Source organism: Ovis canadensis, chromosome 11, assembly GCF_042477335.2.
Source record: "Ovis canadensis isolate MfBH-ARS-UI-01 breed Bighorn chromosome 11, ARS-UI_OviCan_v2, whole genome shotgun sequence".
NCBI classification, from domain to species: Eukaryota; Metazoa; Chordata; class Mammalia; order Artiodactyla; family Bovidae; genus Ovis; species Ovis canadensis.
Genome location: NC_091255.1, coordinates 53,027,085 through 53,054,816, shown reverse-complemented (window position 1 = coordinate 53,054,816; position 27,732 = coordinate 53,027,085). Strand labels below are relative to the sequence as shown.

Sequence of the window (27,732 nt, the reverse complement as noted above, 5' to 3'; positions counted from 1 at the left end):
CACGTGTTTGGGGCTGGAAGGGTGTGGAAGGGTTACTGAGAGGTGGCAGCTGGGGAGCTGAGGGGAAAGGGACCAGAGGGCTCACCACCCCTGTGCTTTTCACATGCTCCCTATTTGCCCCATCTGCCAAAACTGAGAATCAAAACCACAGAATGGGTAACTCCCATTATACAGCTGGAAAAACTGAGACCCAAAGAGAAACTCCAGGTTGCTCAGGCTGGTTAAGGGCAGAGCTAGAACCTAAGACACCAGGACTCAACAGACATGCAGCAACTGGAATTAGAAAAACTGGGCTCAAGTCCTGGCTATGTTTGTGTTTCAGGAAAAGACACTCACTTTTCTGAGCCTCAGTTTCTCCATCTGAAAAATGGGCCTAATAAAAATATCACCCTTTGCATTAGAAGGACAGAGTTTCAACCACTGGATGACCGGGGAAGTCCCATGAGAAACAATTTGTATGTTATAAAGGAGAATTCTTTTCTCTTGACCTCTATGATTCATTTGTCAAACAAACTCACTCCCCCTTCAGACCTCAGCTACAGGTCACTTTCCTCTGACAGCCTCAGATGTTTCCATTATAGCCCATCTCTCACATCATTGTTAGTCCTTGTTTAATAGGGTGATTTCTCCATAGACTACGTGCTCTATGAGTGTAGGAGGTGGGTGTTTATCAACTTCCCTATCTTCTTAGCCCACTTGTCTCATATTAGTAAATGCTTGTTGAATGAATGATTATAAGAACCCCCCATTACCACTTCATTGAATGTCTGCAAGTTGCTTTACCTATATTATTTCTAATCCCTGTAACAAGCTAAATATTATATTCCTTTTAAAAAAAACAACTGCAGAAACTGAGGCTCTGAGAGGCTAACTGACTTGCCCCAAAAGATCACGCAAGTAAGTGTCCCCTTTCCACTGCCCATAGGAGGACCAGCCTTGGCTCCTTGCCTCACTATGACTCACCTCATCGTCTCCAGCTAATTGTCAGGGGCAGAATAGGACCAGGAAAGACTTGGCTACAGGGCACAAAAGGCTCGTATTCCCCTAGTGGTTCCTGGGGACCCCAAGCCTTCAACCATACTCCAAACCTCTGTTAAAATGCATATCCCTGTGAGGAGGGAGGGTATCTTTAAGCTGGAAGTCATACCTTCTTTCTTTTTGGCTGCACCGTGTGGCTTGTGGCATTTAGTTCCCCATCCAGGGATGGAACCCAGATCCATGGCAGTGAAAGCCCTAGTCTTATCCACTGGACTGCCAGGGAATTCCCTGAAAGTCATTCTTTGACAGTTTTATTTCTCTTGGGTAGCAAAGATGGCAAGAATACCCTGGTTTTCTTGTAGTTTTATAATCTTTGCACTGTTGTCTTATTTTATTCTCACCAAACCAACAGTGTTAACCGGCTGGACAAAGAGCAATAGAGAAGTTCAGGTAGGTGAATGGAGTTTGGTTCAGATCAACCAGTTATTATATAGTGACTCTACCATCTTGATCCCAAAAGAAAGGCAAAGAAAGGCAATGCCAAAGAATGCTCAAACTACCACACAATTGCACTCATCTCACACGCTGGTAAAGTAATGCTCAAAATTTCCAAGCCAGGCTTCAACAATACGTGAACTGTGAACTTCCAGATGTTCAAGCTGGTTTTAGAAAAGGCAGAGGAACCAGAGATCAAATTGCCAACATCTGCTGGGTCATCAAGACAGCAAGAGAGTTCCAGAAAAACATCTATTTCTGCTTTATTGACTATGCCAAAACCTTTGATTATGTGGATCACAATAAACTGTGGAAAATTCTGAGAGATGAGAATACCAGACCACCTGACCTGCCTTCTGAGAAATCTGTATGCAGGTCAGGAAGCAACAGTTAGAACTGGACATGGAACAACAGACTGGTTCCAAATAGGAAAAGGAGTACATCAAGGCTGTATATTGTCACCCTGCTTATTTAACTTATATGCAGAGTACATCATGAGAAATGCTGGGCTGGAGGAAGTACAAGCTGGAATCAAGATTGCAGGGAGAAATATCAATAACCTCAAATATGCAGATGACACCACTCTTATGGCAGAAAGTGAAGAACTAAAGAGCCTCTTGATGAAAGTGAAAGAGGAGAGTGAAAAAGTTGGCTTAAAGCTCAACATTCAGAAAACGAAGATCATGGCATTCGGTCCCATCACTTCATGGCAAATAGATGGAGAAACAGTGGAAACAGTGGCAGACTTTATTTTTGGGGGCTCCAAAATCACTGCAGGTGGTAACTGCAGCCATGAAATTAAAAGACGCTTACTCCTTGGAAGAAAAGTTATGACCAACCTAGACAGCATATTAAAAAGCAGAGACATTACTTTGCCAACAAAGGTCTGTCTAGTCAAGGCTATGGTTTTTCCTGTGGTCATGTATGGATGTGACAGTTGGACTATAAAGAAAACTGAGCACCAAAGAATTGATGATTTTGAACTGTGGTGTTGGAGAAGACTCTTGAGAGTCCCTTGGACTGCAAGGGGATCCAACCAGTCCATCCTAAAGGAGATCAGTCCTAAGTGTTCATTGGAAGGACTGATGTTGAAGCTGAAACTTCAATACTTTGATCACCTGATGCAAAGAGCTGACTCATTGGAAAAGACCCTGATGCTGGGAAAGATTGAAGGCAGGAGGAGAAGGGGATGACAGAGGATGAGATGGTTGGATCGCATCACGGACTCAATGGACATGTTTGGTAAACTCCAGGAGTTGGTGATGGACAGGGAGGCCTGGTGTGCTGCAGTCCATGGGGTTGCAAAGAGTCCAACACGACTGAGCAACTGAACTGAACTGAACTGAACCATCTTCATAGTAGACCTGCTAGCGAACTATGACTGTTGCTTTCTTGTATGCCTCAACCTACTTATGGTCCTGTCTCGGGGCAGATCAGACCAATGAAAGGGTGGAGCAACTGGCTCCTGACAGCCACCACTGCTTCATCCTAATCAGACTAGATAGCTATCCCCTTACATATGATGAGGCTTAAGACGGTTTTCCATCCATGCTCTTCTGATAAGTCGGAAGGGCAGGATATTTGTCCCATTTTATAGATGAGAAAGAAGCAGCCAGAGAAACGGAAGTGACTTCCACAGTCTCAGCACTAATTGATGATTCTGTCACTAGTGATTGGAATCAGACTTCCTGACTCCAGCGCAAGGCTCTCAATTCGACCTCCACAAACCCCGGGGTTGGGGATCAGCATGAGTGTGGCCCACCAGAATCCAAGCAGCTGGCCGCTGTGGAGGATGGAGACAGTGCTGCCCAGAGGTGCCCTAAAGTGTGCTACTCATACTCAACAGCCTGTCCATGATAATCCTGACACTGATAAAGCCACCTGGGCCATTCTCTGCCTCCGCTGGCTTGAAGTTCATTCTTTGGATGGTCGTGGAAGAGAAGAAACCCTGGCCAGCAACTGAAAATCCTTTTGGATAAGTGGAAGCCGACTGAGACCACAGAAAATGCAGGTTTGAAAACGTGTTTGACGTCTGGCTACTGCATTTGATGACGAACTCAGTCCCAGGGGTAAGTGAGACAGGCCATAACTGGCCCCCTGGGTACCTCTACCCAATACTGGTTTCTGCTGCTCTTTCCGACCGGTGCAGTCTCAGGCACACTGCCTCAAACCTCCAGCAAGCAGGAAGACGAAGTGCGCAAGCGCACTATGGACAACGCCCGCCACCGCCGAGCTGTACTTTGTTTCTTAGGAAACAGCCAATCAGCGATCCGGGCAGAGACCAATGGGAAGCGCAGAAGAGCCGAGCCGGCTAATTTGAACACGCGGCGCGGGCCGGAGGTTGGCCCGGGTAGGGTACTTGGGGAGAGGGCGATCTCTCGTGGTCCGGGTTTCCGATCTGCTGCGGCGGGACCCTGCAGCGAGCGGCGACACCAGCGACGGAGAACCGACGAAGGGTAAGCACTGGCCCACGGCTGAGCCGGTTCCGCGGGCTCCTGCGCTCTTGTCTGGACTCGCGGACCGAGCTGCTGGCGGCGGCGGAAGCCGGAGCAGGGCCTCTGTGCTGTACACAGAGGTGCAGCCTGAAGACCAATCAGGTCCTGGGTGGTCCTCTCCGAACATTGCGTGGGGCGGTGCGGGGAAAAGTCGCTTCCTTAGGTGCCTGCGCGGGAGATCCGAACCCTCTGCTTATTTACGCGACCTTGACTGGGGCCCGCACATCTGCACCTCGGCCCAGCCCTCTGTACATCCGCTCTGGGAAAGGTCTGTTTACTCACACGTAGGGAAGAATTGGGTCCTTCCGCGCGCTAGGAGTGGAGACCTGGGACTGCACATCTGTATGGAGTAGCTAAGACCCTCGCTGTACATCTATGCAGAACTGTTTGCAGAGCTGTGCCAGGGGCCGTAACTTAGTTACTGGGGCACCTAGTAAATATTTGATTGAATAAAAGAAGGAATGAAAAAACGTTTGCATGACAGAACACCAGGCCTTCTGCTGTTGCTTCTAGGATGCCCTTTCTCTTAGCTCTGACTCTTTAATGTACTGAAGTGACACGGAAAACATAAGGTTGCTCTGTCATGGGAAATAGGTTTTTTTGTTTGTTTTAACTTCAGACTGTGGATCTTCTGGTATCAGGGGGAAATGCCAGTAGGTCATATAAATTCTGATTATGTTGGCTAACATTTATTGACTTACCAGGTTTGAGTTAACTCATTTAATCCTCACAACAACCCAATGGCATAGATACTTAGATTTACATTTTACAGGTTAGGACGCAGAGAAATTAAGCTTAGCTCTGAGGAGAACATCCACAACATTTTTCTGTATAAGCTTCTCCTGGATGTTACCTTGCTTTCTCCAGTCTCATCACTATCCTTTCTGGTCACCAAATTCCATGCTTCAAACAACTACCAACATATCCAGTCCTTCTCTGACTATTTCATGACTGAGTTTTTCCACCCTCAGAAAGACTAAAGTGTCTCAATTTGTTGCTCTTTATATTTATTATCCAGCCTAGCTCCATTTTTTTTTTACCTTTTTTTGAGAAAAAAGTATGCAAGTAGCATATATTTAGAGGTCTTTATAAAAATTCTCTATCTGGCCACAAAATGAATCTAAAGAGTTTTCAGAGTACTGTACAAACCATATTCTATTTCCACAAGCAGTTAAGCTTAAGATACAAAAGAAAAAGGAATAAACTCACACTTGGATTAAAAAAAATTTTTTTAATGACGTAGTCAAATAGGATATCATTATTGTAATTAAAAATAATTAGCATTAAACAGTGATAATGCCCTTTATAAAACTTTGGGTGATGCAGTTAAAGAACACTTAGAGGTAAATTTAGAGTCTTAAATGCTTACATTAGAACATTTTCAAGCTCAAAGTGAGGCAAATATCCAATTTTAATAAGATAGAACAGAACAACAGAATAAAAGTGTAGAAAATAAAATGAGTTAAGGGCAAAAATTAATGAAATAGAATTTTACTATATGATAGAGATGATTAACTTAGCCAAGAACTGTATCTTTGAAAAGACTAATAAAAAAGCCAGACCTCTGGTAATATTAAGACTAAAGAAACATGAAAAAATGACCTTAGGAATTAAAATAGGGACATAACTTTGGCAACTCAAAGATTAAAAGAGAAAGACTTCAATGGGAACCCTTTTTGATAATGCTTTTGGGCAAATTTCTAAGAAAAACAACTCACCAAAACTGATTTAGAAGATATGAAAATTTTCAGCAAACCTAGGACTATTGAAGAAATTTAATTAGTTTAAAAACTACCTTCTCTGCCATGCCCTGTGGTGCTAAGTCACTTCAGTCGGGCAACCCTATAAACTGTAGCTCGCCAGGCTCATCTGTCCATGAGATTCTCCAGGCAAGAATACTGGAGTGGATTGCCATTCCCTTTTCCAGATCTTCCCCACCCAGGGATCCAACGGGCTGTTTACGTCTAACCTGCACTGGCAGGCGGGTTCTTTACCACTAGCGCCACCTACCTTCAAACACATTAAAACCCCACCAAATTCCACCAGAAATATACAGGCCATCTAAACACCGAGAAGACAATGGCACCCCACTCCAGTACTCTTGCCTGGAAACTCCCATGGGCGGAGGAGCCTGGTGGGCTGCGGTCCATGGGGTCGCTAAGGGTGGGACACGACTGAGCAACTTCACTTTCATTTTTCACTTTCATGCATTGGAGAAGGAAATGGCAACCCACTCCAGTGTTCTTGCCTGGAGAATCCCAGGGACGGGGGAGCCTGGTGGGCTGCTGTCTATAGGGTTGCACAGAGTCGGACACGACTGGAGCGACTTAGCCGCAGCAGCAAACATGCAGAAACTCTCCCTAAAAATAGAGAAAAGAAAACATTTCCAGTCTATTTTGTTTTACCAAAAATGAGGCAAAGAAAATTTCAAGTCATTCTCTTTTATAAATGTAGTTGTAAAAATCTGAAATAAAATATTAGTTACCAGAAGCCAACAATGTATTTAAAAAACTACATTATGATCATATTGGATTTATCACAGGAATGGGAGAATAGTTCAATGCTGGAAGATCTCATACAATTTACACATTTACAGATTAAAGGGAAAAAAACATATTCCATTAGGAACAAAAGTATAAGTCAATAGCCATTTATGCTTTTTTTTAATGGTAAGCTGGAAATAGAGGCGGGCTTCCCTGATAGCTCAGTTGGTAAAGAATCCACCTGCAATGCAGGAGACCCCGGTTCAATTCCTGGGTTGGGAAGATCCTCTAGAAAAGGGATAGGCTACCTACTCCAGTTTCCTTGGGTTTCCCTTGTAGCTCAGCTGGTAAAGAATCTGCCTGCAATGCAGGAGACCTGGGTTCGATCCCCGTGTTGGGAAGATCCCCTGGAGAAGGGAATGACTACCCACTCCAACATTCTGGCCTAGAGAATTCCATGGACTGTATAGTCCATGGAGGTCACAGAATCAAACACAACTGAGAGATCTTCACTTCACTTCACTTCAGAAATAGAGGCAAATCTCCTTAAACCAACAAAAAAGTGAAATAATAGGAACATTCCCTGTAAAATCGGGAAAGAGACAAGACTGCTCACTGTTTGCTTTCTTTTTTTTTTTTTTCAGTCTATATAATTTTATTTATTTATTTATTTTTGGCTGTGCTGGGTGCTGTGCAGGCTTTTCTCTAGTTGTGGCAAGCTGGGGCTACTCTCTGGTTGCAGTACGATGGCTTGTTATGTTGCAAAGCACAGTCTCTAGGGCTCAAGGGCTTCAGTAGTTGCAGCACATGCATTCTATAGTTGCGGCTCCCAGGTCCTAGAGCACAGACTCAATAGTTGTGGCACGAGGGCTTAGTTGCTCTGCAGCATGTGGGATCTTCCCAGACCAGGGATCAAACTCGTGTCTCCAGCTTTGCCAGGTGGATTCTTTACCACTGAGCCACCAGGGAAGCCCCTATTGCTGCTTTCAAAATTGTACCCAAGGTCCTAGCTAGACAAGAAAAATAAATATTCTAGCCTGCAAGACAAGAAGAATAAAAAATGATTAAAAAGGAATAAACAAAACTGTCCTTAGTTATAGTTTTGTCTTCTTCAAAAAACAAAAGAACACAGTGCTATCTCTGCACTACCACCCATAGAAAGAAACAGTCATCTTTGGACGTTTTTCACTAAGGTGAGGGGAAGTAGGACTTGCAAAAGCTCAGGTAGAGGGCAGAACAGCCTTGGTTGAAGAGTAGTGCCTCTGATGACAAGACAAACTCAAGTTCTGGCCTTGCTACTTACCACCGAGGTGACAATGTCCTTCCTGAGCCTCAGTTTGCTTTGTAGAGTAGGGAGGTAACAATTGTATCAGTCATTACAGAATGAGATTGTTGTGAAAGTTAAATGAAACACTTGTAAAGCACTTAGCATAGTACCTGACATATAGTAAGTGCTCAATAAATGTTAGCTATTATATACTGTATATTATATATATAATATATATTATATATATATATAAGATGGATACTTATGGTATCCATCTATTTCCTTTTATGCACTGGTTATTAGGAATCTGGAGAAGGAAATAGCAACCCACTCCAGTATCCTTGCCTGGAGAATCCTGTGGACAGAGGACCCTGGTGGGCTGCTGTCTATAGGGTCGCAGAGTTGGACATGACTGAAGCGACTTAGCATGCATGCATAGCATTATATAATCGTAATTATTTTTAGGCTTCTGGCTTCAGCCTGGTTTTTCTGGCCTTTATTCATTCATAGGACAAATATTACACAATATCTACTGTGTTCTGGATTTGGCTCCGAGTTATCTGGGATGCACAGACTATATCAGCAGAGGGTCCCAATCTCTTGGAGCTTAATGACAAGAAACACTATGTTAGAGTTGTGAAGAAGCAATGAAGGGGGCCACAACAATTGCTGTAAAAAGTACAACACCCAAGGATAGGGACCTGCCTTCTGAGCTCCCAGTGTCTGCAGGCAGACCCCCTCGAGTCCTCAAACATTCTTCTTCAGGGGCTTCTGAGGAGCATGGGTTTGTTTGTTCTATCTGTCCCTGTGATGGTGGGCAGAGGAAGCTACCCTGAAAACAACCGAATCTTGGCTTCCCGGCCCCAGCTTGGCAGCGAACTAGCCTCCGGGTTTTAATGAGCTGCCCTGGGTTAGAAACAGGACGTGACTGTGGCTCGCTCAGAACCCTGAAGATCTTATTAAAGAATCATCTCCCTTGTACTTTGGGCTGAAATGCTCTTTCCAACTGAGGATCAAAGCAAACTTGACAAACGTTCTCTCATTAATCTCCCATCCCCCTGGGGCAGGCGCAGATCAGTAGCTGTTCTCTCCAGCTCTCAAAGGGAGAAGCTGATGTGACATCCACGAGGTGTGGCTGGTGGAAAGACCTCCCCAGCAGTCAGAGGCCAAAGCAGAGACCAGGACCCAGGTGTCCTGACTGGGGCCATGCCAGTGTCACCCTCCCCCCTCCCCACCTCCTACCCCACGCCCCCAGCACTTTCTCGGTAAGAAGGAAAACATCTCATTAGGCAAACAGTCTGCCTCGCTGGCCCTCAGGAGGCGGAGAGGAGAGAACTGCAAAGGTTAGGCGCACTCTGCTGCCAGTGCCCTTTTTAATTTCCTGCTTTGAATGTGACGCCGCTCTGTGGTTCCTCCTCAGCTAATACCCTCTCAACGGGGAGCTGGGACTGGCCTTAAGGCAGCCAGTATAGACTCAGACGGTGGGACCAGGCACCCTCTGCCTTCACTTGCCTGGTCACAGGAGTGGAGTTCCTAGGAATTGCCTGGCAGTCCACTGGTTAGGACTCCGTGCTTTCACTGCCAAGGGCCCAGGTTCGATCCCTGGTCAGGGTACTAAGATCCTGCAAGCTGTGTGGTGAAACCAGAAAAAAAGTGAAGTTCCCTGGAGGTGGGAATGCGAGGATAGGAAACAGGCATTCTGAGTGTCGAAAATTAGGTCCAGTCCATTTATCTGAAAGTGTTTGCAGAAGGCGTAATGCTAGTTACATGAAAGGGATTATAATTATTATACAAACATAAGGGACCATTACAACAGTGTGAGCATGAGAGCGTAGTATATAATGTCATTATGAGGCATTGTAGCAGGCTCTATGGCCAGACTGCCTGGGTTGGAACTAGGATTCATCACTCCCTACCACTGGGATCTTGGGCAAGTTGTTTAACCCTTTCTGCCTCAATTTTGTCCTTGAAAAATGACTGAGAATAGTATCTATTAGCACTTACCTGGCAGTTCAGCAGTTAAGACTCCCTGCTTGCACTGTGAGGTTTCAATCCCCTGGTCTGGAAACAAAGATGCCTCATGCTGCCAGGTGTGGCCCAAAAGTAAAAAATAGATAAATAATAATAATATTATCTATCTTATGGGGTTGCAACAGAGTCGAAAGGAGATGAAAAGTGTAAGGTGTCCAGAACGGTTCCTGAGTGGACACTTACCTATTATGTTTATTATTGTGATGGCCTGATGGCTGAGACAGGAATAGAATTAATTACTCAAAAAGATAATCATTGGTTGACATCTCTGTTCTGTGTGGGAAGAAGTTGGGACGTTTAGGGGTGAAGGACAAGAGTTTGAAATCAACTTAGTTGTGCCTCATCCCCCAAGGGAAACATAAGTTGTTTGCTAGAGTATTAGGTAGAAATCCCACGTTTCTTTCCTGCATGACCTTGGTAATGGTGACCCATTGGCAGAACCTAGTCTTTCCTAGGAAAGCATTCATCTATCCCTATCCCCCCAACCTTGAACAGCTCCCCCCCACCCCCACCGCCTTTTCTTATCCCTGTTAATATATTCCTGGACTTGAGCTGAACTTTTCCAGGAATATCTGTGATTCCTGCATTCCAGAAATTCCGTCTCTACCCTTGGTAGGCTGGCTTGAAGGAGAAATGAAAAAAGCACACAGAAAGGTCTGAGGGGAATTCAAGAGGGAATACATAAATAAGCTTTTGAAATGACTACCGGGACAACATTAGGAAATCTATCCATGTCACCCTCTACAGGAACAGACTAAAGGAGAAACACCGTGTGATCATCTTAGCAAGTGCCAAAAAAGCATTGGATAAAATTTAGCACCCATTCCTAATGGGTAGTGGAGGGGAGGGGGGAACTAAATATAGAAGAGCTAAAAATAGAAAGTAGCTGTCATTATTTGCAAACTTATCATCATTTAATTGAAAACCTAAGAGAATCAATGACAATCTAATAGAACTCATAAGGGAGTTCAACAAGGTGGCCAGATACAAGATCCGCATATACGAGATCCGCATACAGAAATCAGTAGCTTTCCTACGTTCTGGCAAAGCGAATTAGAAAATGTAATTTTTAAAAGAGCCTATTTCCAATATAGCAAAGACTGTACAGTAACTATTTGTAAATCTATCGATAAATTTACAAAATTTATGTGAGGAAAATAATAAAATTTTACTAAAGATTATAAAGTTGTGAATGATGAAAAGAGATACAATATTCCTATATGGGAAGACTTCATATTGTAAAGATGCTAATTCTCATATTAATCTATAAATTCAAAATAATTCCAATTAAAATCTGAGCAGGGTTTTTCGTAGAACGTCATAAGCTGACTCTAAAATCATATAAAGATAAGCTGCCCAAGAATGACCAAGGAAAAGAACAGTAAGGTGGTATAGAACCACAATAATTACAACAGTGAGTTACTGGAAAAGGAGAACAGAATGGGGAATCCAGAAACAAATTAATGTTTACATGAGAATTTAGTTATGTTAAATGTGGCATTTAAATTAGTGGAGAGTGAATGCACTGTTTAATAAATGATCTTGAGATAATTGCTTGCCATTTGGAAAGAAAAGATATTTAGAAATATTCTCATACCATTCACACACACAAAAATAAATTCCATCTGGATAAAGACCTAAATGTAAGAAAGGAAAAGTACTAGGAATATTTTTTTAAAGTGTTTATTACTTTGGGGAAGGACTGTCTTCTTAAATATGACATAAAAATAACGAAGAGGTTGACATATTTGACCATTTGAAAATTGGAAATTTCAAGTATGGCCGGAGTAGGATATTTCTTCAAGAATGCATAGTTGGGGTACCTCCCTGGTGGTTCAGGGGCTAAGACTCTGTGTTCCCAATGCAGGTGGCTCAGGTTCAGTCGCTGGTCAGGGAACCAGATCCCGCGTGCCACTAAATGGTTTGCATGCCGCAACTAAAATCCCACATTGCCAAAATGAAGATGGAAGATCCTGCATGCTGCAACTAAGACCAGGAGCAGCCAAATAACTAAATAAAAATAGATATTAAAAAAAAAGAATACATGATTGATTTGATGCCAAGAATAATATCAAGTAATTTACCACGCCAACAAAATAAAGGAGGAAAAAAAGCATATAATCATATCAGGAGATGCTGAAAGAGCATCAGATAAAGTTCTAGATATTCCTGGTAACAACTCTGAGTAAAAATAAGAACAGATGAAATTACTAATATGATAATGACCTATCTGTCTAAAAGTCAAAAACTAATATCTCTATAGTGAAGCAGTAAAGATCAAGATCCTTTAAGATCAAAAACAAGACAGGGGTGCCTATTTTCACCATTAGCATTTAACTCAAGGGAATGCAATAGACGATAAATGAAATATTTAGTATAATCGTGGAGAAGAAAGGGTAAAAAATTTATTTTCTGATATATAATTGTGTACTCAGAAAACTCAGTCAGCTCTAATAAAAAAACAGTTGGAATTAATAAGAGAGTTTGAGGATTGTAGGTAAAAGGCAAATATGTAAAAATCAATCATGTTTTTCCCTACTAGTGTTTACCGCTTGGAGATAGAGATTGGGGAAGGTATTCCATTCATAATAGCAATTAAGTTCATAAAGTACTTGGGAATTATATTAAAAGAACAATGATATTAAAAAAAGAAAAAGAAAATATCTGAATCTACAAAAAATACCTGAACAAATCAACAGGTAATAGCCTTGTTCTCATATGAAAACATCTAATATAAAATAAATATGTAAATTTAATATTGATTCCAATTGTAATCCCAGCTAGGTTTTTTGAGGGGGAACTGGTTCTGAGATGGAGATGGAATTGATAAAGATATTCTTAAAGTCAAATAGAAAAAAAAAATGATTGAAAATAGCCAAGAAAATCATGAAACAGTAATCTGGGGGTAGGGTTAGGTCTGGCCTTGCTGGATAAGAAGCAACTGTGGGGACTTCCCTGGTGGTCAGTGGTTGGGACTCCATGTTCCTATTGTGGGTGGTTGGGTTCGACCCCCAGTCAGGGAAACCGTATCCTGCATGTCACAACCAAGACCCACTGTGGTCAAATAAATGAATTAAAAAAATTTTTTTAAGGAATGGTGTTCCTTTTAAAAAGAACTATTGTGTTGGCATAGGAATAGACAGATTAGTGGAACATAATAGAAAGCCCACCTATACAGTCACTTGGATATGGCAAAGGTGTTATTTCAAGAGAAAAAGATTTGTGCTATGCTGTTCTTAGTAGCTCAGTTGTGTCTGACTCTTTGTGACCCCATAGACTGCAGCCTGCCAGACTCCTCTGTCCATGGAGATTCTCCAGGCAAGAATACTGGAGTTACTATACCCTCCTCCAGGGGATCTTCCCAACCCAGGGATTGAACCCACGTCTCCCACTTTGCAAACAGATTCTTTACCATCTGAGCCACCAAGGAAGCCCAGGAATACTGGAGTGGGTAGCCTATCCCTTCTCCAGGGGATCTTCCCTACCCAGAAATCGAACTGGGGTCTTCTGCATTGCAGGCAGATTCTGTAGCAGCTGAGCTACCAGGGAAGAAGAAAGTTATTTGTTAGTGATTGGTGCTGGCATCAATATTTTTATTCTCTCGAGGTATAAAACGGAGATGAGCTATAGAGGAGGTGGGAGAAGGTCCCTGAATACTAGACTGAGGGATACCCGGTCAGGCCTGAGTCAGATTGGGCCTCATTGCCATTGCCTCTGTGCCCAGGTGTTGCCATGGTGATGGCGGTGGAGGACAGCATGTTGCGGGTCGTGGTGCGTCTGCGGCCCCCGACTCCGAAGGAGCTGGAGAGTCAGCGGCGGCCTGTGGTTCAGGTGGTAGACGAGCGTGTGCTGGTGTTCGACCCTGAAGAGCCCGATGGGGGCTTTCTTGGCCTGAAATGGGGCAGTGCCCAAGATGGCCCCAGGAAGAAGGGCAAAGACCTGACGTTTGTCTTTGACCGGGTCTTCGGTGAGACAGCCACCCAACAAGATGTGTTCCAGCACACCACCCACAGCATCCTGGACAGCTTCCTCCAGGGCTACAACTGCTCAGGTGAGCCGGCCTGCCCCTCCGCTGGGCACCAGATGAGGAAGGCTCTGGCCCTGCCTTCTCTGTGGGCCCCTCAGTCTTCTCTGATGTGGGGGCCACTCTGCTGGGCCCTGGGATACAATAGGTCAGACAGACAGGGTTCCTGCCCTCTGGATGCTTACAGTCTAGGGCAGGGAGAAGACACGTCACAAAATCACACCTGCAAGGGTGTGCTTACCAATTGAGCTACATGAAGTGAGGGAAAGAATTGTGGGCCTTCCATAGAGGAAGCTACCCAGGCTGCAGAAGGTGCCCTGAGGAAGGGATAAGCTTCCACCCGTGGTGGAGACCCCTCTGCCCTCACATCCACAGGCCTACGGGGGACCAGGAATGGACATGGAGAACTCAACAGCTGGGAACGTGGGGGCTGCGGGTGGGTGGGGGAGTGCAACCATGCACGTGGAAGGAAGCAAAGGGGTTTGGAGGAGAAGAGGGGCTGACCGGATGAAAATGCACTGGGGGAGCCCTCTCACCACCCTCCTCCCTACTCTGTCCTCTCTAGTGTTTGCCTATGGGGCCACCGGGGCCGGGAAGACACACACCATGCTGGGAAGAGAGGGGGACCCTGGCATCATGTACCTGACCACCATGGAGCTGTACAGAAGACTTGAGGCCTGCCGGGAGGAGAAGAGATTCGAGGTGCTCATCAGCTACCTGGAGGTACGGCTGTTGGCGCCCCAGGACGGGGCAGCCTCATCCCTCATTCTCACAACCCCCTGAAGAGGGAGTGGGGTGGAGCAGGCAGGAGGGGCAGAGGGTAGTAGGAAGTGGGAGGACGGGGGGCCCAGAGGGCGGACACAGCTCGAAGAGAGACTGCGTGTGAACTGACCCTAGTCGTCACATTACGTCACACATTACGTCATCTCGCCAGGGTCATTCACCAAGCCTGTCTTGTCATTTTCTCTGGCCCAGGAACTCTGCCCTCCCCCACCCCCCTAGGGGAGAGACTTCCTGACCAGCCTCTCTACCAGGCCCCTCCCTGGCTTCCTTTCTCCTCAGGTATACAATGAGCAGATCCACGACCTCCTGGAGCCCAAGGGGCCCCTTGCCATCCGTGAGGACCCCGACAAAGGGGTGGTGGTACAAGGACTTTCCTTCCACCAGGTAAGACTTGGGCTTAGGTGGGACAGGCAGCCCCACTGGTCCTCTGGGATCCCCTCACCAGGAAGTTTGGGGATGTCCTGGATCCTGTTGGGAGGGCAGTGGTGATAGGTGATAGTGGGGTGACATTGGTTCTGAAGAGCTGCCCTTCTGCTGGGGAAAAGTCCTGGTTGGAGAGACCACAGCCCCCGCCCTTCGTGTCTCCTCTGCAGCCAACCTCGGCTGAGCAGCTGTTGGGCATGCTGACCCGGGGGAACCGTAACCGCACACAGCACCCCACTGATGCCAACGCTACATCCTCCCGCTCCCATGCCATCTTCCAGGTGAGCAGGGACCACCGGCCAGGATCTGAGTTTGGACTCCTGGTGGCCAGCATCCCCTCACCCTGGCCTTCTGCCCCCAGATATTCGTGAAGCAGCAGGACCGGATCCCAGGTCTGACCCAGGCCCTTCGCGTGGCCAAGATGAGCCTCATCGACCTGGCGGGCTCGGAGCGGGCATCCAGCACCCACGCCAAGGGGGAGCGGCTACGGGAGGGAGCCAACATCAACCGCTCGCTGCTGGCCCTCATCAATGTCCTCAATGCCCTGGCGGACGCAAAGGTAAAGCTGCACGGAGCCAGGCTCCTCCCCAGGGCAACAACCCAATGCCAAGGACGAGGGTCCCTACCTCCAGCCCTGGGCCAAGATTCCCTGGTGGTCCAGTGGTTAGAACTCAGTGCTTTCACTGTAGTGGCCCGGGTTCAATCCCTAGTTGGAGAACTAAGATCTTGCAAGCCCAGTAGCTTAGTCAGAAAACAAAACAAAAGTGAAAACAGGGACTTCTCTGGAAGTTTAGTGGCTAAGACTCCATGCTCCCAGTGCAGGGGACCTGGGTTCCATCCCTGGTCATGAAACTAAATCCCACGTGCCACAACCAAGACCCAGGGTAGCCAAATAAATAAATTAAAATACCCCCCAAAACCCCAAAGCTGTCGAGTCTCGGCCTGGGTCTGTCTAGTCTAGACACTCACTCCACGCCCGCCTCCCATCCCCAGGGCCGAAAGTCTCACGTGCCATACCGGGACAGCAAGCTGACCCGCCTCCTCAAGGACTCCATCGGGGGCAACTGCCGAACGGTGATGATTGCTGCCATCAGCCCCTCCAGCCTGACCTACGAGGACACCTACAACACCCTGAAGTATGCCGACCGGGCCAAGGAGATCAAACTCTCGGTGCGTGGCAGCCGGGACGGCCAGCCTGGGGTGGGGGTGTAGGGGTGTCGGGGGAGCCCCCAGACTGGGAGGAGGAGGGGACAGGACCCACCGGCTTCCTCCAGTACCTGGAGCGAGCATTCCCGCAAGGCCCAGAGGAGAGCTGACCCGATCTTCGTCCTTCAAATACCACAGCACTGGGATGGTTGAGGCTGAATTATCTCAAGAGGAAGGCAACAGAACGGAATGGCCGAGTGTCAGCCAGTGATCTTTGTCAGATTTGTTTTTAGCAGCAGGCCCTTATTTTTGGTAAAACAACATATGATGCAGATAGAAGCGGAGTTGCCTGGTTTCCCCTGCCTCCCGCAGGGAGCCCCGGGGCTCCCGGATCCACTGCTGCAAAGCCCCTGGGCTGGGGAGAGCATATGGGTCAGGGAGCCCTGGGTCTCGGGGTCAAATGCAAGCTCTCCTCCTGCTGTGTTAGGTGAGCCCCTGGCCTCCCCGTTTCCTCAGTCCTGAGGGTGAGCAGCCGGGGTGTGAGTGAGGTGCCTAGCAGTGTCTGGCTGTTGGAAGTAGTTGCCAAAAGCTGCTTTGAATAAACAAACAGAGCTCTCCCCTGTGTCCCCACCTCAGCTGAAGAGCAACGTGATCAGCCTGGACTGTCACATCAGCCAGTATGCCACCGTCTGCCAGCAGCTCCAGGCTGAGGTGAGGAGCTGCCTGGGGAGCTTGACCGGGGGGCAGGGCACTCGGAGGGCAGGCCAGGAGCACCGGGGTGCCGCCAGGGTGCTCTGCCACCACCCTGCGCTCAGCCAGTGCTCTGAGGGGATGGGCCGTTGTTCCAGGTGGCCGCCCTGAGGGAGAAGCTCCGGGTGTACGAGGCAGGAGCCCAGGCCCCACCGCACGGCCCTCCACGGTCCCCCGAGCCAGGCGCTCCGCACCAGCCGTGAGTTCTGTCACCCTATCCTGCCCTGTCCTTTCCCCAGCCTGTGGAGGGCTAGGACTCCTCAATTCTGTTCTGGCACCTGGGGTCAGGGATTCCCATTCAGTGCTCAGCACTCTGATTGTCACCTAGAATGTTCTGTGCTGGAGGAGTAAATCACACCCCAGTCCATATAAGCAGCATCTGCTGTTCACAAGAATGTGCGTTCAAGGGGTGGGTGTCATTGTTTTCCGGGCTTCCCAGGTGGCACTACTGGTAAAGAACCTGCCTGCCAATGCAGGACATGTAAGAGAAGCGGGTTCGATCCCTGGGTTGGGAAGATCTCCTGGAGGAGGGCATGGCAACCCACTCCAGTATTCCTGCCTGGAGAATCCCATGGACAGAGGAACCTGGCGGGCTACAGTCCATGGGGTCACAAAGAGTTGGACACGCCTGAAGTGATTTAATGTGCCCGCACGTTAAACCAGAAAATCCTTGACTCCTTCTTCACCCTCAGCTACTACCCACCTGTTACCTGAGCATCCAACCCCTTACAGACTCTGTACCACCTGAAGCCACAGAGGTCCTGCCCCGCCCTGCTTTTCCCACTTGCCCCTGCTTCACACCTTGCAAACCTCTCCTTTCCTCCTTAGCCTCCCCAGCTGCCCCTCACCATCCCACCTCCCCAGCCAGCCCCGCACCCCAGAGCTCCAGCCAGGGTCAGCAGTCCTTCAAGAGGAGAGCCTGGGGTCAGAGGCCCCAGGGGAGAAAGTCATGGACGGGAACTCCTCAAATAGGGAGCAGCCCCCAGAAGACAAGGATGAAGGCCCGGCCAAGGAGGTAGGGCTTGGAGCTGGTGGAATATTGGAAGAAAATCCCCTCCCCCAACTCATGGGTCCCTTCAGTCCTGGCTTCTCTGCTTGGATGGCTTATATCTCAGTCATTGGAAGACTTTCAGATTCTTTGCAGGAAGAACTAGTCAGATCCGGTATGTCTGAAAGCAGGGAGCCTGTGTATTACCAGAAGGGGAGGAGGGAGGGAGGACCTGAACTGGGAGAGAGAAGGACCCTACTAGGACCAAGTCATTCCTGGAGCTGTCATTCCCGCTCTTGGAGGATGGGTGGGTTTCAGGAGCTGTGCAGGTAAAGCAAGGGAGGCCACCCTGGGCTCTCTACCTGTGACACTCTTCCTCTCCAAATTCCAACCCAGGTGCCGGAACAGAACCTCAGACACCCTTCGCCCAGGTCCCCTGACCTGACCATGCAGCCCAAGCCAGTCGTGGACCCCCTCCCACCACCAAACCTGGACAGGGACCGTTCTAAACAGTAGGTATCTTCTTGCTCCTCTCCAGACTCCAAAGCGGGCGGTGATGGGTTCTAGGCCCCCTGCAAGGAGAAAAGTGAAAGTCGCTCAGTCGTTTCTGACTCTTTGCAACCCCACAGACTGTAGCCTGCCAGGCTCCTCTGACCATGGAATTCTCCCTGGAAGGAGAAGTGGTGCCAAGCATATCACAGAAGCTCTGCTTGTGTTTTAGTTAAAGAGGCAGGTCTTTATTTTTTTGGCTGCGCTGGGTCTTCATTGCTGCACGTGGGCTTTCTCCAGTTGAGGCGAGCAGTGAATATTCTTCATTGCAGAGGCTTCTCTTGTTGCAGCTCGTAGGCTCTAGAGAGCGGGCTCAGTACTTGTGGTACATGGGCTTAGTTTCTCCAAGGCATGTGGGATCTTCCCAGATCAGGGATCAAACCCCGTGTCCCCTGTATTGGCAGACAGATTCTTAACCACCACACCAGGGAAGTCCAAGAGGCGAGTCTTTTGTCATCCAATTGTCCCATACCTGCTGTCAACAATTTGATATTATCGCCTACTCTGTTTACGTAGCAGCCTCTCTTTATTACTCTGTGTAGCTGGCAGTTTGACAAGAGGGAAGCAAAACACCAAATTCCATCCAGACAGCTGGCGAATGCCAAGGTAGGGCAGGGCTGCCTGGGGCTGGAGCTATGCTTTCCAGTTTAAGGGCCAAGCTGCCCGTGCTCAGCCAAGAGAAGTTGGGCAGCTGCTGAGGATGGGACAGCCTTCCTGAGTCAGGTGTTCGTCGTCTGTCTCATTGACAGATTGACTGAGGCTATTTCTCCTCAGAAGTAAATACAAACCCAGAGAGAAATGGCTTTTGGACCATTCTTTCCGTGCTTAATAGAGAGGTGCTGCTAGTATTTTCTTCCTTGGCCCCCAGAACATAAATCCTTTGCCACTTAGCTTTGCTGCTGCCAACCCGACACCTCCCTCCACAGCACGCCTCACGCTAGGCAGTGTATTTAAAGCTTCTGGACAGAAGGGCCTGTTTAATTTTATTTCTTGTTGAGGAGTATCTGTTCCCGACTCAGCAAAAATGCTGCAGCCTGAATAATCAGTGGCTTATTATCTGTCTCCTGCTGCCGACTCCCCAGGGCCCAGGAGTGGCAGGAATGTACTGGCGGGATGTCCCCTGGGCCCGCAGGGAACAACCACGGGCTGCCACTGATGACTCAGGGTCTCTTGGCCTGGAGTCCTCTGTTGTGAAGACAGGGGACACCAGGGTTCTCATTTCTGCTTTGCCTCTGATTTTGTGGTTTCTGACAAGTGGCTTCAACCTTGGCTACGATTTGGGCATCACGGTCCAGAGCTAAAAATGTTGTTGTTGTTTAGTTGCTAAGTCCTGTCTGACTCTTTTGCTTCCCCATGGACTATAGCCCACCAGGCTCTTCTGTCCATGGGATTTCCCAGGCAGGAATACTGGCATGGATTACCATTTCCTTCTCCAGGAGATCTTCCCGACCCAAGGATCAAACCTGCGTCTCCTACATTGGGAGGCAGGTTCTTTGCCACTGAGCCACTTGGGAAGCAGAGCTAATAACAGATACTAATAAAAGTGATGGAAGACCCAAAGTATCAGGGGTTGTGGAACATTCTAGATCCGCAGCCCCTGATTCTTGGGAACACCCTAACAACCAGATAATCGAAAGTAATTTCACTTTGACTTTAGAATTTAGAATCTTAGACCACCGGGACACTGAGTAGATTTTAGATTTTCCAGTTCAGTGGTTTTTCAGAATTTTTTTTTAGCAGCAAAGCCCTGTCTTCAAATGAAATCTTATCCTGAGGTCTCATATGTAGAACAGATAAAGCAGAGCTGTTCCATTAAAAATGTCCTCTGATGGGTTTCTTGAAACCTAAATTGAAAACTCGTGGTATAGACCAGCTCCCCGTTTGCCAGGGCTACAGGACAAGAGGGACGGAGTCAGACCTGGGTCATCTGACAGCCAAGTCAGACCGTTTGTCCCTAGATCCCCACTTTTCCCAGTTGTCTTATTTTCATATAATTTGTGGCTCAGGCAGATATGGAATGAGTTTCTGCAGTGTCCTTTTTAATTTATATCCTGCCTTCTTTCACAGGGGCCTGGAGGCTGCTTTATAAAATGAGTTTGGGCTCCCTGTGCACACACTGAGGGCAGAGGAGGGGGCTCAGAGATGCCCAGGCAGGAAGTGCTACCCAAGGATACATGATTGGCCATGAATCATCCCCACCGAGATAATTGTGTTTATTCTTTTATCATAGGTGTGCCTCACAGAAAGAAAATTTGCTTTATTAGAATCTAAATTTATAACATCAATAATCACATTATCCTCGTAATTTCCTTTAAATAGCCCCTCAGTGCATGCGAAGTACATGTTAATACACACACTCTTTCAGGATCCCAATTGTTAAATAGAAAGTGCAGGCTGAATGCATTTTTGAGGGTCTCCTCAGAACCAAGATCAACATGGCCTGTCTTATTTAATCTCCTCTTACCCTAATGAGGTAGACCGCATGATTATTGTTATTATAGAATACAATAATTAGCTAACCTTACAGTGCTGACTATGTACCAAGTACTCATTAAACAGTTTCTATCTAAAATAACCCATCTGGAGACTTTGCTGGAGTCTGGTGGTTAGGACTCTAAATTTTCACTGCTGAGGGTCCGGGGTTCAATCCCTGATCAGGGAATTAGGATCCTGCAAGGCGCCAGGCATGGCCAGAAATTTTAAAAATAACCCATTTCATCTTCCCAGCAATCCTATGAGGTAGCTGCCTGTGATATCCTCATTTTAGGGATGTGGACACTGAGGGTGCGAGGTGATCCAGGGTCACACAGCTAGGAAGTGTTGGAGCTGGAATTTGAGCTGTTGGTCTGGCTTGAGCTGGCCTCTTCCCTGCAACCTCTCACGGCCTCTGGGAAATGGACTTACAGCACCCGTAGGTGGCAGAGCTGAGAGGAAACTCAGAAGTTCCGAGGCCATTCACTCCCCTTTCCCCACTTCCCGAGTACCGTCTTTGTCAGGGGACATTTTTAGTGGGTGAAGCCTCCCACCCTTACCCACAGTCATCTCCGCCAGCCTTGGTCTTCAGCACAACTGGGAGGGTGATGAGGCTGGCCAGGCGGTCCCGTCAAGGCAGAAGGGGTCCAGTGCGTGTGTGCTGCTCACAGCCGAGAGAGCTGAGGCGGGGTGGGGACCCCTTTGCCTCTCTTCCAGGTTGGCCCTGAGGGTGCTGCGCCTGGCCCAGCGCCAGTATTCCCTGCTCCAAGCAGCCAACCTCCTGACCCCTGACATGATCGCAGAATTTGAGACGCTACAGCAGCTGTTGCAAGAGGAAAACGCTGAGCCTGGAGGGGAGGCTTCTGGGGAGCCTGGCCCAGCCAGGAAGGCACCTCTGGCTCAAGAGCTGCGTTCAGAGTCAAGTGAGTCTCAGCCCTGCTCTGCTTCCTTCTGCCAAGGGGTGGCCACAGTCTCAGATGCATGATTTGGTGGGAGGCTAGACCCCTGGGACCATGGGCATCTGCACAGAGAGGCCCAGGAGTCACGCAGACCTGAGGAGTCAGGCGCTCCTGCCTGTCTCGTGTCTCCCCAGATTCTAGAAACTCTTCTCCCTTCAACCCCTGATCCCTCTCCGCACCCTCCTCCTCTCTGCCCAGAGTCTGCAGGATACTCGGGCCCTGTGACTCGGACCATGGCAAGGCAACTGAGTGCCCTCGCACACACTCTGGGGGTCCCCCGTGGGCCAGACTGCACTCCACCCCAGGCATCTCGGGAGGCCACAGAGAAGAAGAGGAGGAGACCGAGCCCCTCAGAGCCAGACAGCCCCCCAGCCCCAAAACTGGGGACCAAGCGCCAGCGCCAGTCCCTCCTACCCTGCCTGAGGAGGGGGACCCTGCCTGAGGCTCGGCTTCCATGTGGGCCCAGCACCCCCACGGGGAAGAGGGCCCCCTCTCCCTGCCCATCCCCTCGCTTCTGCCCAGCTACCGTCATCAAAAGCCGGGTGCCCCTGGGCCCTTCCGCTCTGCAGAACTGCTCCACTCCTCTGCCCCTGCCCTCTCGGGACCTCAACGCCACCTTTGACCTCTCCGAGGAGCCTCTTGCAAAGCTGGGCCTCCACGAATGCGTTGGCTGGGACAGTGTGTCCCAGGAGCTGAACAGGCTGGATCAGCCCTTCATCCCCAGGTGAGTTTCCCTTCCAGCCTCCCAACAGGGGATTAGGGGTCAGCGAGGGCCAGAGGTGCTGTCAAAGGGAAGAGGAGGCAGTCCGCTCTTTGAGTTGACTCTACGACTCTCTCCCTTCGGTCTGACCAGCATCCTGGCCCAGGGGAGCAGAGGATGAGTATCTGTCGAGGCGTGGCTTCTCTTGGGGGTCCTGCCTTGTCTGTCTATACTTCAGAGCCACCAGCTCTGTGCTGGTTTGTGACATGCCCACAGTAGCTCACAGAAGCCCCCTGCCAGCAGGGAGTAGGAACTAACCCTGGGTGCCCACCCCACTCTGTTTTTCTGCATCACTCAGGCCTGGCCTGAGTTGTGTGTTCCTCTGAGAAATACCTGTTTCCACCACGTCCACCCCAGATCCAGCCCAGCGTCTGGAACTGGGAAGGGAGGGGAATCCTGAGAAAACTTTATTTGGCGTTTTCCGGTGGAAAGCTGCTCTCCCTCCTTGCCCTCTGCCTGCATGGCAGGGCAGGGGAGCAGCGGCCAGCTCAGGACCACAAACAGGCTGCAGACTAACCTGGACTCAGGAGGCCAAGGGTGGCAGGCTGCCCACTACCCCCCATCCCTCCTACAGCCTGAACCCTCCTCTCGGTAACAAGCTCAGAGCCAGGCAGGTGGAAGGGTGAAACTGTCTGAACTCCAGTTCCCTGGGCACGCCACAAACTGACACCTGGATGTTCTCCCGGAACAGGGCTGTCACTCAGCTGTCAGCCGAGGCCGAGTGAGGCAGGGAGAGGAATCCGCCTCCTAGGAGAAGGAAACCTCAGAGGTCATCCTGTCCACCCTCCCAGCCCCGCCAGCCCAGGCGCCGGAGAGGGGAGTGGCTGGCACCCGTTTCTGATTCCCTTCTGATCCCTTCGTCTCCCTCCCTCCCCAGCGGCCCCATGCCCTTGTTCACCATGAAGGGCCCCAAGCCAGCATCTTCCTTCCCTGGGACCTCAGCCCGCAAGAAGAGGCGTGCTGTGAGGTGAGGTTGGGGGGATGTGTGGGGTGGGGGCAGAGAAAGAGCTTTTACCAGGGCAGCGGATGCCCAGGCAAACTACAGGCCCTGCGTGCACGCGTGCACGCGCGTGTGCGTGTGCGTGTGTGTGTGAGTGGACCCCTTGGAGCCAGTAGTGTGGGAGTCTTGTGAGCAGGGCCAGCATCTGATTGTCTGACTGAGGGTCCCAAGTTCCTGCTATTACGGGATTATACTAGAGGTGGGTGTCTCCCCCCTTTGGTAAAGGCTGCGGGCCCCCTCTTCACGAGGGAGACATGTTCGTTGGATAACCCAGGCAGTGGACTACCCCACCCCTCACTGCTACTTCCCTTCCAAACCCCACTCAGCTCCCCTTCCTTTTGATGCTCAGTCTTCCCCTGCTCCCAAGGCTCGGTGTCTAGCTCTCACCACCACCACCCATCCCCCACCCCCACCCCCACCCCACCCCCATAGTCCACAGACTTGGCTGTGACCTTCCCACCCTCCTTCCTTGCTTCCTTCCTTCCCCCTACTGCAGTTCCTCCGTCTTCCGCTCACTGGGAGTTGCCCGGGGCCGCAGCCGCATCGCCCGCCTTCCCAGCACCACCCTGAAGAAGCCAGCTGGGCCCCTGGCAATCCCAGGTGACTGGCATTTGGGAGCAGGATGATCTGGGCCACAGTGGCAGATGGAGACAAGAAGTAGGAGGGGACAGGGTGGGCTGAGACCTGGGTGAGAGGAGGGCCTAGGCTCCTTCCAAGCACCTCAGTGACCCTAGTAGGAGGGGAGACATGGGTTTTGGGGTGGGGGAAGGGAATGGTGGGAGGTAACCTCATTTTCTCCTTCCTCCCGACCTCCCCTCATCCAACTGGCCTGCAGAGACCCCCTCCAGTCCCCACTACCCTGGAAACCAGAAAAGCCAGGAGGAACTGATGGGGGTTAAGGGGGCAGTGTCAGCTGGGAGCTGCTCCATCAAGGTGTCCTGACCGCCTGGCCCCTCTTGGTCCCTGGAGCCGCCTGCATCAGGAGCCCTGACCTGCCTTCCTGACTCAGAGCAATTAAGGCCAACACCGTCTTCCTTTATTAACAGTCCTCCCCCAGCTGTTCATTCTGCTACTCACCCTCTTTATTAATCTTCTTGTTACACTCAGCTTCTCAGTGTGTACATATTCATTTGTGAGTGTTAACGTGTTGCTATTTGAAAGGGTGCTGCCATCATTCGGAAGCTAGCTATGGGGGGCTTTGTTTCCTACCCTCCTTCCCCCACCCCCCACCCCCCATCTAACACAGGGCTCTGTGCAGTGGAGGAGGGGTGAGCATGGGAAGAGGAGCAGATGGGGTAGAGTCCCAGCTTGGCTCTTCTTCCTGGCTTTTAGAGAAAGGCCTCTTCAGCCCCATCCCCCCAGCCTGAAGCAAGAGCCCAGCCCCCTGCAGCAGTCCTAACGATCATGCTGATAATGGTGCCTTGATTTCCAAATGAAAAGAGTTAATCATTTTTACCCTATTGTAAACAGGATACACACTCAGTGTAAGAAGAAGTGTAAACCTTAATGCTACCACTTTGATGTAAGAGCTATTAATACTTGGGTTTATATCCTCTGATCCTTTATTTCTGCATATATACACCCACATATATATAGGTGGATATATATTTTTTTATTATAATGATCAATAAACCATCTCCATCTTTGGTGTGTGTTTTTCTCTGTATACCTACATAGAACAGCAACCTCTTCTGACTCTAAGGCCTCAAGAAACTTTATTTTTTTGCCTTTGCGTCCTAGGGAGATGTGGGATGTTAGTTCCCCAATCAGGGATCGAACCCTTGCCCCACTACAGTGGCAATGCAGAGTCTTAACCACTGAACTGCCAGAGAAGTCCTGAAACAATCTTTTTTTTTTTTTTTAGACACATCTGGGTATAAAAACATCCCCGCTGTGCCTCCTTTTGCACCCTTCTGGGTGGGACCTGCCCCTTATTCTTCAGCACCACCTGCTACTAAAGGTCTCTCTGAGTGAGTGAAGGTGTGATCGTACTTGAAGGCTCAGTCTATCCTCCTAAGCCTGGGTGTGGGTTGCGTGGAGTTCCACCATCAGGGAGAGCATTTCAGTGGTCCCCAGGTCTTAGTAAGGCTCCAGGCTGAGCCCCCACCTGCTTGAACCCACCACAGTCCTCCCTCTAGCTCCTAAAGTCCACTCCCCATGTCATTCGCGGCTCTCCTCTCCACTCACTCGGATTGTGACAGTTCAACCCAAGTTTACCTCTGTCTCCCCAAGAAGACGTGCCTGACTATGAATGAACAGCGTAAACAAAATTACAGGAATCTTGTGTTTAAATTGCTTCTGAAAACAAACATGTTAAAGGCATTTAGCACTTTGTGAGTAGTGTGTAAATAATGCTGCTAATTTCAAACTGCTCTGGGGGTGCCTGCTCCCCTTTTACCTGGGGCACCCCTCCTCGCTGTTTCCATGCCTTTTTGGAGGAGCGGAGCATGCAAAGGGGTACCTTGCATTCCTTCTGGCTGTAGGCAGCTCACAACTTCATGACCTTACGCAGTATAATGAGGAAATGGACAGAAAGGTTAACAAAACGTGCCCGGAGTTAGATGGCAAGTGGCAGCTTCAGGACTCATACCAGAGTCTAGTTGGATCTATGCATGACACCGAGCTGCTTCCCTTTAGAAGTGAGCAGACATCATTTCTTTCCGCGAGCTGGGAGTTCCTCCTCTCCAATTAGTCTTAATGAGTTTTTTCCCTCTGTGTGCCATGTCCCACAGAAGCAGTCACCGCCTCACATCTGGAGCCCCCAGCGGCCTGGTGTGACGCCTTGACCTCAGGAGGCCTCGCTTCCTGCTGGTTGGATCGACATTGAATAACTTCCACATTTCCTGGGGCCCTCACATACATTATCTCATTTGATCATCACCATCACCCCTGCAAGTGCAGAGGCGGGCAGGCACAGAGCAAAGCAGCTGGTAACCAGGGCCAGGAGGGCAAGCTTCGCACAACAGGCTCCGTTGTAGGAGGCTGAAGTCACTTGGGCTGGGGGCCGCTCACAAGGGGAAGAGGTCACTCTTGACAAGGTTGTTCTGCAGCCAACCATTTGCTAGGCAAACACCCATGGCTCCATGGTGCAAAATGTGCTCTAGGGTGACCCATTAAATGTACAAAGACTCTGCCGATGGAGTTAAGCATGTGGGCTCCTGGTCTCAATCAGGGGGTCAGGCTGAGGTGTCCAGCTCACAAGGAGGCAGCCTGGCTGGTTCAGGGAGCTGGCAGAGGCTAGGGGGTGGGGGGACAGCAAGCTGACAGCCAGCTCCCAGCTGACCTCCGTGGGCAGCGATGACACCGAGATCGGATTGTTCTCGCGTAGGGTCATCCATGAGAGGCGGCAATCGATGGCTCCCCCATCCGCTGCCCTAAGGCCCCCTCCCGCTTCAGCCTGCCAGCCTTGGCAGGGAGGGGTGGCTCGCTCTACTTCAGGGAGTTCAGAAGTTCTCTCTTCCCCTGATCTTCACACCCACCCCAGGCCCCGCAGCTCAGGTCTGGGTCCCACCCAGGGGCACCAATTCCGGCCCCAGTTCAGAGACCCAGGCTCAGTGCCAGGAGCTGCAGACAGAACGACATGAGTCAGGATGGAGTCCTTGTCACCTGTGCGTCAACTCAAACCTCCATCAGTGTCGGGACCTGTCGGGAGGAAGGGACTGGGCTTTTTCCACTGGGTCCTTCCCACACCCAGCCATTGGCTTGGCACCCACAGGGAACTTCATCACTGCATGGGGATCCTCCTTGGCAGCTGCTAAACTCAGGCATCCTGCCTCCCAGACCCCTCCTCATCAGTCTTCAGACTCCTCCAGACTGTTCCTTTGGCTCTTAGGCTAAGTTTGGGGGATCCTGGTTCCCAGATAGAATCTAGGTCCTGGCTGTCTTCCCCTTCTCCATATTTTTTTGGTGACTAGGAACCAGGAGGCCTTGGGATGGAGTTTGTTGTGGGGAGGGGGGAGGAAGGAACCAGTCATGCCCAGGAACCTGGAGACCTTGGCTGTGTCTTCCAGCTCATCCCGGGGCTCTCCCCAGCTTGCCTGCAGTGCTGCCCTCCTAGCTCATCCTGTCCATTTGGAAGACCACTGGATTGGAAATAACACGCTGCCCGCCAGCCCTCTCCTCCCTCCAG

General features: G+C 49.5%; 1 protein-coding gene across 3 annotated transcripts; it reads left to right on the top strand.

Annotated features, from left to right (window-relative positions):
• Nucleotides 1-3,746: 3,746 nt before the first annotated feature.
• Nucleotides 3,747-25,873, top strand: KIF18B (kinesin family member 18B). 3 transcript variants are annotated; one of them, XM_069543642.1, is made up of 16 exons: nucleotides 3,747-3,929; nucleotides 13,474-13,800; nucleotides 14,339-14,496; nucleotides 14,836-14,940; nucleotides 15,150-15,260; nucleotides 15,341-15,538; nucleotides 15,973-16,149; nucleotides 16,762-16,836; nucleotides 16,974-17,074; nucleotides 17,704-17,890; nucleotides 18,260-18,375; nucleotides 21,602-21,807; nucleotides 22,042-22,567; nucleotides 23,481-23,570; nucleotides 24,100-24,203; nucleotides 24,439-25,253. In XM_069543642.1, exons 2-16 carry the CDS (start codon nucleotides 13,482-13,484, stop codon nucleotides 24,543-24,545), a joined length of 2,580 nt encoding a protein of 859 aa, XP_069399743.1. In that variant the 5' UTR covers nucleotides 3,747-3,929; nucleotides 13,474-13,481; the 3' UTR covers nucleotides 24,546-25,253. The 3 variants fall into 3 exon arrangements, 2 of the variants coding, with proteins under 2 accessions (XP_069399743.1, XP_069399742.1); XR_011247167.1 differs by having other exon boundaries at nucleotides 3,750-3,929; nucleotides 23,295-23,570; XM_069543641.1 differs by lacking the exon at nucleotides 24,439-25,253 and adding an exon at nucleotides 25,468-25,873 and having other exon boundaries at nucleotides 3,750-3,929.
• The last annotated feature ends 1,859 nt before the right edge of the window (nucleotides 25,874-27,732 follow it).

What these genes read in the sequence shown, in the direction of transcription:
- KIF18B (XM_069543641.1), top strand. Translation starts at nt 13,482, where the DNA reads ATGGTGATGGCGGTGGAGGACAGCATGTTGCGGGTCGTGGTGCGTCTG. An exon ending in CCAGGGCTACAACTGCTCAG is followed by an intron (nt 13,801 to 14,338) that starts GTGAGCCGGCCT and finishes TGTCCTCTCTAG; the next exon opens with TGTTTGCCTATGGGGCCACC. An exon ending in GATCAGCCCTTCATCCCCAG is followed by an intron (nt 22,568 to 23,480) that starts GTGAGTTTCCCT and finishes CTCCCTCCCCAG; the next exon opens with CGGCCCCATGCCCTTGTTCA.